Consider the following 12,990-nt stretch of genomic DNA (forward strand, 5'->3'; position numbering starts at 1 on the left):
ATCTTTGAATATATATTCTTTCAGAGCGAACGTTTTCAACTAAAATAATTGCTTCTGGTTCCCTGGAACAACATATTTTTAGATGAAACATAGGTATTTCAGAAAACTGTCATGTCAGAAGACATTTTTTTTAATTTCGATGTCAGGTCTAAATGGGTTAACCCATTCAAACCGGGAAAGCTCACTTTAGATTTTAACCACTTTAACCATTATTTTGTACTTAGCAGATCTACAAGCCTGTGTAGATATTTTATAAAAAAATGTAATCGTGAAAATGTGTGCAAATCTTTGTATATATATATATTTTTTTACTCAAATATTTGCTTCTGGGAAATAACTTTTTCATGAAACTGTTACGGGTTTATAAGACATTCGTATAGAATCTGATCTCAGGTCTTACTGGGTTAATGCCGACTCGCCACGATTCCCTCCCTCCCCCCTCCCTCCCTCCCTCCCTCCCTCCCTCCTCCCTCCCTCCCCCCCCCCCTCCCCCCTCCCCTCCCTCCTCCCCCCATGCAGCGCTGAAAAGGTTCCTGCTGTACGTGCGGCGCTCTGAGATCCGCGGCGTGGACATGGACGACCCGTACATGAACGTGATGACGGCGCTGACCGCGCCCGACATCGACGACGTCACCGTGGTGGACTACGACGCGCTGGAGGAGCGCATCTACTGGGCCGACATCAAGACGCAGGCCATCCGCCGCGCCTTCATCAACGGGACACACCTGGAGACCGTCATCTCGGGCGGTAAGTAAAGGCCTATTCATAGTCTGGATTTTTGGTGGTTAGGCGACCACCGCTCCGGTGGTGAGGTGACCACCACTCCGGTGATGAGGTGACCACCACTCCGGTGATGAGGTGACCACCGCTCCGGTGATGAGGTGACCACCGCTCCGGTGGTGAGCTGACCACCGCTCCGGTGGTGAGCTGACCACCGCTCCGGTGGTGAGGTGACCACCGCTCCGGTGGTGAGCTGAGCTGAAATAACGTTGAGCGGTGGTGAGTAAAAACAGAGAGAAGGGCTGGAGCGGTGGCGGTGTGGTTTGCTCTTCACCGCGGCTCAGTGACGTCATGTTGTAGTTCGGTGGTCACCTCAGTGACGTCATGTTGTAGTTCGGTGGTCACCTCACAAATACACGTTGTGCGGGACAGTGTACCTTATTGCTTTCATGAATGTGAATCCATGACAGGTAACGGTTTTTGGACATGTGAGGTTTCCATCCGACGCAGACGATCTTCACCTTGGCGTGTCCTTACATGTCTCAGCTCTCTGATTGTTTTTCCCTCGCTGTGCCGATGAACGGAATGCAATCTAATCTTCATCATATCCTTTTTATTTAACCAGGCAAAGAAATACTAAAAAATCTCTTTTCCAAGAGTGACCCCATCAATGGCCAAGAGGCAGCAGTATTACTATGAACAAACAATATGGAACAATTTACATACATACATACAGACCTAGAGGGGTGTGTGTGTGTGTGTGTGTGTGTGTGTGTGTGGGGGGGGTGTGGGTGTGTGTGTGTGTGTGTGTGTGTGTGTGTGTGTTTGTGTGCGCGAGACATGTGCGTATATAGGCCAATATATACAATATATATATATATATATATATATACTGTATATTATAATATACAGTGCAAAAAGAAAAATGGGGCTCCCTGCCTTGCTCATTGTGTTGCCCTACGTGCAGTCACAGTGCGCATATACGTAACAACTGTGTGTGTGTGTGTGTGTGTGTGTGTGTGTCTATCACCGTGCCCGTTCAATTAAATAAAATTACAAATTAAAAACATACATTGATTTATGTAAACACTGGACAAAGTGACATTCTGCCTTTAACCACTGAAGCCCTTTTCATAATGAAAATAGCAACATCTGCAAATGAAAATGTTTCCCTGTAGTGACATCATGCCAAAAAGAGCTAAGCTAGGTTTCAGAGCGGTTAATTGCTCTCACCTGGGGATCCTCGTCACTGTACAGTAGAGCTGGCTATAATCGCTCACCTGGGATCCCTGCCACTGTATAGCTGTGCTATAATCAGGGATTATAGTTTGGCTGGAATGCAGGGTTCTGTTCTACAGTATAATAGCGACGCAGGGGGTCAGGGTTATGGTGTCCACTCATCTGTGGGATTATCCTGGCCACCCATAGAGTAGCAACAGTGGCATGGGCCCCAAACAGTGGTGGGGAAAAACAGTGGCATGGGCCCCAAACAGTGGTCCCAAACAGTGGCATGGGTCCCAAACAGTGGTGGGGAAAAACAGTGGCATGGGCCCCAAACAGTGGCATGGGCCCCAAACAGTGGCCCCAAACAGTGGCATGGGCCCCAAACAGTGGCATGAGCCCCAAACAGTGGCATGGGCCCCAAACAGTGGCATGGGCCCCAAACAGTGGCATGGGCCCCAAACAGTGGCCCCCAAACAGTGGCATGGGCCCCAAACAGTGGCCCCAAACAGTGGCATGGGCCCCAAACAGTGGCATGAGCCCCAAACAGTGGCATGGGCCCCAAACAGTGGCCCCAAACAGTGGCATGGGCCCCAAACAGTGGCATGAGCCCCAAACAGTGGCATGGGCCCCAAACAGTGGCCCCAAACAGTGGCATGGGCCCCTAACAGTGGCATGGGCCCCAAACAGTGGCATGGGCCCCAAACAGTGGCCCCAAACAGTGGCATGGGCCCCAAACAGTGGCATGAGCCCCAAACAGTGGCATGGGCCCCAAACAGTGGCCCCAAACAGTGGCATGGGCCCCTAACAGTGGCATGGGCCCCAAACAGTGGCATGGGCCCCAAACAGTGGCCCCAAACAGTGGCATGAGCCCCTAACAGTGGCATGGGCCCCAAACAGTGGCATGAGCCCCAAACAGTGGCATGGGCCCCAAACAGTGGCCCCAAACAGTGGCATGGGCCCCAAACAGTGGCATGGGCCCCAAACAGTGGCCCCAAACAGTGGCATGAGCCCCAAACAGTGGCATGGGCCCCAAACAGTGGCATGGGCCCCAAACAGTGGCCCCAAACAGTGGCATGGGCCCCAAACAGTGGCATGAGCCCCAAACAGTGGCATGGGCCCCAAACAGTGGCCCCAAACAGTGGCATGGGCCCCAAACAGTGGCATGAGCCCCAAACAGTGGCATGGGCCCCAAACAGTGGCCCCAAACAGTGGCATGGGCCCCTAACAGTGGCATGGGCCCCAAACAGTGGCATGGGCCCCAAACAGTGGCCCCAAACAGTGGCATGGGCCCCAAACAGTGGTATGAGCCCCAAACAGTGGCATGGGCCCCAAACAGTGGCATGGGCCCCTAACAGTGGCATGGGCCCCAAACAGTGGCCCCAAACAGTGGCATGGGCCCCTAACAGTGGCATGGGCCTCAAACAGTGGCATGGGCCCCTAACAGTGGTGGGGAAAAACAGTACTCACATGGTTTACTTAAAATACCAAAAGTAAAGTTTTCATATAATTGTAGCTGAGTAAAACAAATACAATATTTGCTTCTGATATTTAGTGGAGTAGAAGTAAAACAGTATTGAAAATTGGAAATATAAATAGGGTAGGTACCCTCACAAAAAACATGCAGTAATCCTGGTCTCTATACTGCCTCCCCCTGGCCAGCCGGGGCGCCTGATGGAGGGGAAAGGAACTGGTTGGAATAACGTGCGCGCTACGTCCAACCAGGGAAACTCCCCCTGCTGGAGGGGAAAGGAACTGGTTGGAATAACGTGTTTCAACCAGGGAAACTCCCCCCTGTCAGGTGTAAAGGAGCAACTTGGACACTCAGGCATGAAGGAAGCATGAGTTCAAGTCCGTTGCTCTCCCCTTGTCCCCCATATATGGGGACTAGGTTGGTGGAGGGTGTGTAGAGCCCAGGATCACATTAGATCATTGACACAGGGGGTGAAAAATGGGTTACAAAATCGTGGGATATACGGTATTTAAAAAAAAAAGGTTATTTAAAATTGGAAATAATAAAAGTACGGTATACCTCAAAACATTTACAGGCTCTACAGTTACTTTCCACAACTAACCCCACTTACAGAATACTGAACAAGGCTGTGTTTGCTCAGTACTGATTATATATACAGTACATGAAGCAAAATTGATTTGTAGAATTATTTGTAGGACTCGAATGTAAACTTCAAAGCCAAAGTGATGCACGATCTTGTCTGTAGCATATTGATATTGGCTGATATTTCATACAAAAAAAATCAATATCAAACCTATGTCAAAATAATTCATAATTATTTCCACTGATATTGAGCAATATGTTTTTCCACAGGCAGGTATTGACCCAATATTTCAGTGATATTTCACCGATATTCACCCGTTATTAATGTGACTGTTAGAACCAACGTATTTGAAATGCTTCAGAATTGTTACCGTGTGGTTTGGTAGGTTTGCGAGAAATCGTGTTGTTGTTGTTTCAGAACGCACTTTGAAAAGACATTAACCCATTCTGACCTGAGATCAGATTCATACGAGGTTTCCCACTGGACACACGCTGGTCTGATTAACCCATTCTGACCTGAGATCAGATTCTAAAAATGTCAGTCGTTCTTTGATTTTTCAAAAATAGCAGACCTACAAGCTCGTAGCGCGCCACTCGGTGGCGCGCTATGAGCTTGTAGATCTGCTATTTTTCAATAGCTAAAGCATAACATAGTGCTAATACCAAAATGGGTTCCCGTTCAGAATGGGTTAATGTCTGTGAGTGTTGACAGAGTTCAGAGCATTTGATTGGGAAATGTGTTTTGCATGATTTGCCCAGGTCCACTCTTTTCATAATTTGCATAATTGTTTTCCTTTTTTTTTTTAAACAAAGCATATTTGCTGATGACCGTTCTGTTGAGTAGTCACTTTTCACAACAGCAATTCTTTTGATTGGCAGGCAAATTATTATGCACTGTATTTGTTACGGTCACAATTCAACAAGGCAATTCAACGTGCTTTACAACAAAACACCCATTAAAGAAAACAACACGTTTGAATTTGAATAAAAAGTTATAAAAATAGAAGAGAGAGAGAAATACGTAATCTCCTTTAGTAGAAGAGAGAATACATTCAGGATGCCACAGAGAAAAACAACACCGTATAAAATAGTTGGACAAAAGAGTGAAGGCCTATTCATAGTCTGGAATTTAGGTAGTGAGGTGACCACCGCTCCGGTGGTGAGGTGACCACTTCTCCGGTGGTGAGGTGACCACCGGAGCTGAAATAACGTTGAGCGGTGGTGAGTAAAAACAGAGAGAAGGGCTGTAGCGGTGGTGGTGGTTTTCTCTTCACCGCGGCTCGTGACGTCATGTTGTAGTTCGGTGGTCACCCCACCACCGAAAATCCAGACTATGTATGAGCCTTAACACATTTAGTACCGGAACTGCATCAAAATAAAGGCGTTGCTTGCGCCGGAGTAATCGCCAGAGTAGTGATCGCTTCCATTTTGAAAGCCATGAACCGGAAATACTTTCTTAAAAAAGTTGACTGACAAAGTGCCATCACAATCTCCGATCATCTTAATATATTTATATACGCTACAAAAAGAGTTCATATTTTGCGGGAGAGACGGATGAGGAGCAGAAACGCAGCGCCAGCATATCGATCCATTCATCACCACGGAGAGCGCCCTGGATGAGGAGATACGAGTCATTCTTTCCGCCGCGCTAACATGGGAGTCAATGACAAGCTAATAGTTTCACAGAGCGTTAGCATACGGCAAGCGAAAAGTAGTGGCATGGGCCCCAAACAGTGGCATGAGCCCCAAACAGTGGCATGGGCCCCAAACAGTGGCCCCAAACAGTGGCATAAGTAATTATTCTGAATATTATTATCTCGCCCCGCGTCGTTTGGACGTCGCTAGGACGTCCACAGACGTCTAAGGCACCTCTCGGTTCCAATCCTTATGACGTTTCAGGACGTGTTATGTACAAAATGTGTTAAGGGGAAAAAAAGAAGAAAAATAAATCTGAAAAATAAGAGTAAATATTACAGATACAAAAATACAGCTAAAGAAAATACTACAGACGTAAAAACAGTTTAAGTCCAAATTTTATTCTGACCCCTCCACGAAAAGGCCTCGTTGTCCTGTGACCCCCTTATCTATCATTTATACATTATGGATAATTAGTGTGGACTGTGGACTTTAACATTTTTCCGTCTGTAGTACTATTATTACAGCAAAATAATTGCAGATAATTGCAGGTAATCTATGAATTGGCATGGTGTGTTTCATTTATGTGCTACTGTGTGCCAGTGTGGAGAACTCTTTTTACAGTGAACTCCATGCCTTGCACACAGAAACACTCTTTTAAAACAGGTCTAAAAATGTTTTTATTTCAGAAGGCCTTTGCATGTAATGTGTTGTGTTGTGTAACCACTGTTGGCAATGTCTTTCTGTGCTTCACATCTTTAACCTTTTGCTTGATTGTGTTTTTTACCATGTAGCACTCTGGGATTCCCAGTGAATGAAAAGTGCAATACAAATAAAATGTAATATTATTGTTTAAAAAAGAAAATAACACACCCACAGCTAACGTTCTAACGTAGCACCGACCCATCAACATGGCTGCTAAACCCAAGCGTTTAGGTTATAAACACATATTTGAACACTTTTTTAAATGTGTCACAGTGTTTAGATTATAAACAGAAGAACATGTTTAATCGCCAGTAACACTTTTTTAAACACAAACGTGTTTCGTTTTTACAATCAAAGTTAGTCATAATGTGTTTAGAATTCGAACACTAGGTGTTCTCGTGAGGTGTTTGAGTGAGCTCGTGTTCTACTGTATTTTATGACCATTAATAAAACATTTGGCATTTTAATTATTACACACTGGTGTTTAGGTTTTAAACGCGTCACATGTTCCAGGGATTTACAGTGATTGAGTGACGAGTGTCCAGAGGTCCGTGTGGAGGACTTGCCAGGGATATAAGCGGTTGTTTCCGGAAGGTTTCGAGTGACAGTCTCTCCTCTCTCTCTCTCTCTCTCCTATATAGACATAGTGAACTGCCGCGGCCTGGCTTTAGACTGGCTCTCCAGGAACTTATACTGGCTCAGCTCGGAGAACGACGAGTCGCAGATCAATGTGGCTCGCCTTGATGGCTCCCTGAAGACCACCGTCATCCACGGGATTGATAAGCCACGGTGCCTCGTAGCGCATCCCGCCAAGGGGTAAGTAGATTAGCGCCACAACATCTGTGCACTTCATCATTCAGCCTCCTCCACTCCAAGCACTTCATGACGCATATCATTAGTACGTCTAAAAGGAAAAAAAGGAGGAAAAAAATAAAACGTCAAGGTGGAGGAGAACAAATTGTTTCGCGAGCATGCGGAGCAATTTGTCAATAAGACCTTGACAAGGTCGTCGGGCGGAAAACACGATGTATCGGCTTCCCTTCGGTTTGCGGCTCTAATTAGCGCGGCCGACATAACATCATCATTGACTATGTAAACCTCCGAGATGGCTTCGTCCTAATGGGGCTCACTAATCACTAGAACCTCCTCCTCCTCGCATGTTGGGCTTTATAGCTTTTGAAAAATAGCAGATCTACAAGCTCATAGCGCGCCACCGAGTGGCCTCGCTACGAGCTTGTAGATCTGCTATTTTCTTTTAAACTGTCAGGATTTAGAATAATTTTTTTTAGAATCTGATCTCAGGTCAGAATGGGTTAAAGAACCACCGTTCTTCTGTGCGTTAGAATCTGATCTCAGATTCCCATTCTGAACGGGAACCCATTTTGGTGTTAGCATCATGCTATGCTTTAGCTATTGAAAAATAACAGATCTACAAGCTTGTAGGAGCTTGTAGGTCTGCTATTTTTTGAAAAATCGAAGAGCGACTGACATTTTTAGAATCTGATCTCAGGTCAGAATGGGTTAATCTGACCAGTGTGTGTCCAGTGGAAATCTCGTATGAATCTGATCTCAGGTCAGAATGGGTTAATGGGCTCACTAATGGGCTCGTCTCCTCTCCCGCCACGCAGGAAGATCTTCTGGACCGACGGCGGCTCCATCAACGTGGCCAACATGGACGGGTCCAACAGCAAGGTCCTTCACCAGAACCAGAGAGAACCTGTGGGTCAGTACCAGGGTTTATATCTTTATATTTATACCAACATGGACGGGTCCAACAGCAAGGTCCTCCACCAGAACCAGAGAGAACCTGTGGGTCAGTACCAGGGTTTATATCTTTATTGAAGTGTCTGAATGCTTCAAAGGAAGAGCCTGCAGCCCAGATATGGACTCACGTACAGTAGAGGACACTTTTACATTTCATTGGACATAATTATAGACAATGCATGACAATACATGACATGACAATAACCACAAACAATGAGCGCATTAATAATCAACTAAAACACCCTTAAAGGTATATTCAGTGATTTCACTCAAAAAACCTTAGGTTTCGTTTTTGCCTGGGGACCCAAGCTTTCATCCAATCAGGATAGAGAACCAAAAACGTAACCTAGGGTTTTTTGACCCCCAGGGGTTAACTAGGGACAGGGAGGAACTCCTTATATGGTCAGCACACTCTATAGTAGAGAGGATTATCACAACAAAACAAAAAAATAAGTGATATTTGAATTAAGTGAAATCACTGAATATACCTTTAAGCTTCATACATGGCAGTTTACGTAATTACAATGATGCAAACCTAAAACGTACATGTCTTGTTGCCTCACATCATAACAGGAGAGAGCTTGTATATGTGGGTTATTTTTGGTGACGAGATTTGGTGTACAATTTAGGCACTTACAGTAGCAGACGCTCTTGTCCAGAGCGACTTACAATAAGCAAGGTAAACACATACTGTACATAGAATGCAGAGAGACAGTTAGTGCTTAAGGAAAGTAGGATCTCAGGTCATTAGTCTAAAAACAATATGTATTGAAATGTAATATTTTCTTCAAATTGATTGTTATTGATAGTCTACTGTAGGTCTCTCTAAAATCTCGATCAGCATCGGCCCCCAAAACACAGTCATCGACCCTCTATTCGACCCTTAGAGTATATATACAATAGAGAAGGCACCCAGAGGAAACCCTGAGGCCAAATGGACATAGTGGCCGAATTTGTCATTGCAGCTCGAGCCAGCGCTGCTCCGTTGACTATCATTGCGCACGTTCATGTGATTGGGGCCATGACACCTGACACGCACAAGCGGCACAATGATAGTCAACGGCAGCGCGTTCATGTGTTTGAGGCAAATCCATCCCATAATGCACTCTGTTCCTACCAGGAAGGAGGAGTGAAATCGCCTCATGCGCTTTTGAGCAACTTAATGTAAGTGGATGGGAGGAGAACTCGGGTGTCTTCTCTATTCATATATAACTCTATGATTCGACCGGCTCTATTTGAAAGTCACTGCCAACTTTTGGTTGGTTTGTTTGTTCGTTTCTTTCTTCTTCTTTTCCTATAATCTAATTTCTTGAACTCATTATTTTCACTTGGAATCCATGGACCGGACGGAATCGATTGGTTGAGATCAATCCTTCTTCTGCCTTCACACCAGATGAGGTCTTTCGGACTACTTATCCCTTTTCTTCTTCTTTAGGACGATAACTTTGTCTTGACTCTTCTTTAAAGTATCAGTCTCTCCACTCCTTTTATATGTGGACGGCCGTGACCAAAAGCTGAGTGGATATAACAAGGTCGTCTGGTAATTAGTTGTGGGTTTGAACCCCTGGTCCACCCCAGTCAGAATCAAACTTTATCGTCACATCTCATATTCCAAGTAACATGGGTGGAATTCGTAATGCACTGTGCTGTTTGCACCACTCAATTCAATTCAATTCAATTCAAAAGGACTTCATTGGCATGAGAAAACATACGTTTACATTGCCAAAGCAGAAAAGCACAATGCAACAACACAGCAATACAATCAAAACAAACATTTATGTACATTTGAAAGTCAGTCTCTCTCTGCAGTGCTTTGGGGTTCAGTTGTGGTGCAGTTGTGTGCACCACTCTCTGCAGTGCTTTGGGGTTCAGTTGTGGTGCAGTTGTGTTTGCACCACTCTCTGCAGTGCTTTGGGGTTCAGTTGTGGTGCAGTTGTGTTTGCACCACTCTCTGCAGTGCTTTGGGGTTCAGTTGTGGTTCAGTTGTGTGCACCACTCTCTGCAGTGCTTTGGGGTTTAGTTGTGGTGCAGTTGTGTGCACCACTCTCTGCAGTGCTTTGGAGTTCAGTTGTGTGCACCACTCTCTGCAGTGCTTTGGGGTTCAGTTGTGGTGCAGTTGTGTGTCACTGAGCAGTGCTTTGTGGTTCAGTTGGGGTTCAGTTGGGGTTCAGTTGTGTGCACCACTCTCTGCAGTGCTTTGGGGTTCAGTTGTGGTTCAGTTGTGTGCACCACTCTCTGCAGTGCTTTGGGGTTCAGTTGTGGTTCAGTTGTGTGCACCACTCTCTGCAGTGCTTTGGGGTTCAGTTGTGGTGCAGTTGTGTGCACCACTCTCTGCAGTGCTTTGTGGTGCAGTTGTGTGCACCACTCTCTGCAGTGCTTTGTGGTGCAGTTGTGTGCACCACTCTCTGCAGTGCTTTGGGGTTCAGTTGTGGTACAGTTGTGTGCACCACTCTCTGCAGTGCTTTGTGGTGCAGTTGTGTGTCACTGAGCAGTGCTTTGGGGTTCAGTTGTGGTACAGTTGTGTGCACCACTCTCTGCAGTGCTTTGGGGTTCAGTTGTGGTACAGTTGTGTGCACCACTCTCTGCAGTGCTTTGGGGTTCAGTTGTGGTACAGTTGTGTGCACCACTCTCTGCAGTGCTTTGGGGTTCAGTTGTGGTTCAGTTGTGTGCACCACTCTCTGCAGTGCTTTGGGGTTCAGTTGTGGTTCAGTTGTGTGCACCACTCTCTGCAGTGCTTTGGGGTTCAGTTGTGGTGCAGTTGTGTGCACCACTCTCTGCAGTGCTTTGTGGTGCAGTTGTGTGCACCACTCTCTGCAGTGCTTTGTGGTGCAGTTGTGTGCACCACTCTCTGCAGTGCTTTGGGGTTCAGTTGTGGTACAGTTGTGTGCACCACTCTCTGCAGTGCTTTGTGGTGCAGTTGTGTGTCACTGAGCAGTGCTTTGGGGTTCAGTTGTGGTACAGTTGTGTGCACCACTCTCTGCAGTGCTTTGGGGTTCAGTTGTGGTACAGTTGTGTGCACCACTCTCTGCAGTGCTTTGGGGTTCAGTTGTGGTACAGTTGTGTGCACCACTCTCTGCAGTGCTTTGGGGTTCAGTTGTGGTTCAGTTGTGTGTCACTGAGCAGAAGACAGCGGAGTGGTAACGCCCGCTGCTTCTAACAGTCAGTATGGGTAAAAATGGAACCATTTCATGTATGTGCAAAATGCACGACACTGCACGGTCGGTGACAAATCTCCCTAAAACTAACACATTATTATTATTATTGAAACAGAAAACCACCACCTCTGGGCCAAAAATAAATATACTGTAGTGTAGCATAACGAAAACATTAATGTGCGCAAAAACCCAGGAAATCCCAGCTGTGAGAGAAGAAGTGCATTTCTTAGTCTTATAGTCTTGTTTCTTGTGCTAGTGCGCTTTCTTTTAGCACTTTATGGTTGAAGTATTTATGAATGCCACTGTTTTTCCATTTGGCCAGAGGAGACAGATACTGTAGTAGAGCCACCGCCACCACAGACGCAGACAAGCTCTTAAGAAGCCCCGAGTCTGTATATAGCCCATTTTTGTCGGGAATCCTTTGGTCTTAGCATTATGTTATGCTTTAGCTATTGAAAAATAGCAGATCTACAAGCTCATAGCACGCCACCAAGTGGCGCGCTACGAGCTTGTAGGTCTGCTATTTTTTTGAACGACTGACATTTTTAGAATCTGATCTCAGGTCAGAATGGGTTAATCAGACCAGTGTGTGTCCAGTGGAAACCTCGTATGAATCTGATCTCAGGTCAGAATGGGTTAATCGGACCAGTGTGTGTCCAGTGGAAACCTCGTATGAATCTGATCTCGGGTCAGAATGGGATAGTGCAGCTTTCACACTTAGCTCTGATACGGCTTTCTTCACAAACTATACACAAACTACACAACCCATGCCCTGCAGTGGTACATATACTCAAGTACTGAACTAGTATTTGAGTAAAGTATTTCCAATTGTTTCCAATATGTTTATACTTCTACTTCACTATACACAGTACATGATACATCTCATACTTCTACTCTGCTATAATTATTTTGGTTACTTTGTAGTATTAGAAAACAACATGCATTGACCATTTCAACCCTTAACTTCGTATGGTATACAAGCTTGAAGATCTGCTATTTTCAAACGACTTATATACATTTTGAAAACACTCTAAATAATCACTTTTTGTCTTACTATATAGGCTACTTCAAATATATGTTGAGTTCACTACGTTTCGTACATTTCAAATACAGGACTTTTACTTGTAATAGAATAATTCTATATCTTGTGGTATTGATGAAACATTGTCAGTATGTCTTCCAAGGCTGCATGCCAGTGTTGGCCCCTAGAAGACCCCTAGAAGTATTGGCCCCTAGAAGACCCCTGGAAGTATTGGCCCCTAGAAGACCCCTGGAAGTATTGGCCCCTAGAAGACCCCTAGAAGTATTGGCCCCTAGAAGACCCCTAGACGTTGAGATTTACCAGAAGCCTCGACGCAGTGCGTCACGGAGGTCGGCACCCCCGCGGTTCAAGTTCTCCTGCACGACACACACACACACACACACACACACACACACACACACACACTATGTCAAAATCCCCACCGGCCCAATAAAAACAACTAGTGTAGGACGGAAGTTTGGAGGAAAAATCCAGGATAAACAGATGTTGGCAGTCGGTTGTTGGTTGGTTGCTGTTTGAGGTGGAACTCTTTGTTGTGGAAACACGCTGTTGGGAAACCGGCTTTTTGTTTGTTTTCTTTCGGAGCACATTTTGTATTTTCACAGGAAATGTTGAAATGTGGACCGGGGGGGACGAGAGTAAATTAACGATGCGTTGTGACAGTCAATCTGCCGCACATAAATCTCACACAC

The 12,990-nt window shown here is 45.6% G+C and overlaps 1 protein-coding gene across 1 annotated transcript in view; it reads left to right on the forward strand.

Annotated features, from left to right (window-relative positions):
• lrp1bb (low density lipoprotein receptor-related protein 1Bb) overlaps positions 1 to 12,990 on the forward strand; it is a 634,358-nt gene that overhangs the window by 392,117 nt on the left and 229,251 nt on the right. Inside the window, exons 29-32 of the mRNA XM_080786185.1 lie at positions 520 to 747; positions 6,979 to 7,153; positions 7,966 to 8,029; positions 8,120 to 8,150. Of these exons, the coding sequence (XP_080642311.1) occupies positions 520 to 747; positions 6,979 to 7,153; positions 7,966 to 8,029; positions 8,120 to 8,150 (498 nt within the window). The remainder of the gene's footprint in view (positions 1 to 519; positions 748 to 6,978; positions 7,154 to 7,965; positions 8,030 to 8,119; positions 8,151 to 12,990) is intronic.

Source organism: Protomyctophum bolini (genome assembly GCF_963924005.1).
Source record: "Protomyctophum bolini genome assembly, chromosome: 16".
Taxonomy (NCBI): Eukaryota; Metazoa; Chordata; class Actinopteri; order Myctophiformes; family Myctophidae; genus Protomyctophum; species Protomyctophum bolini.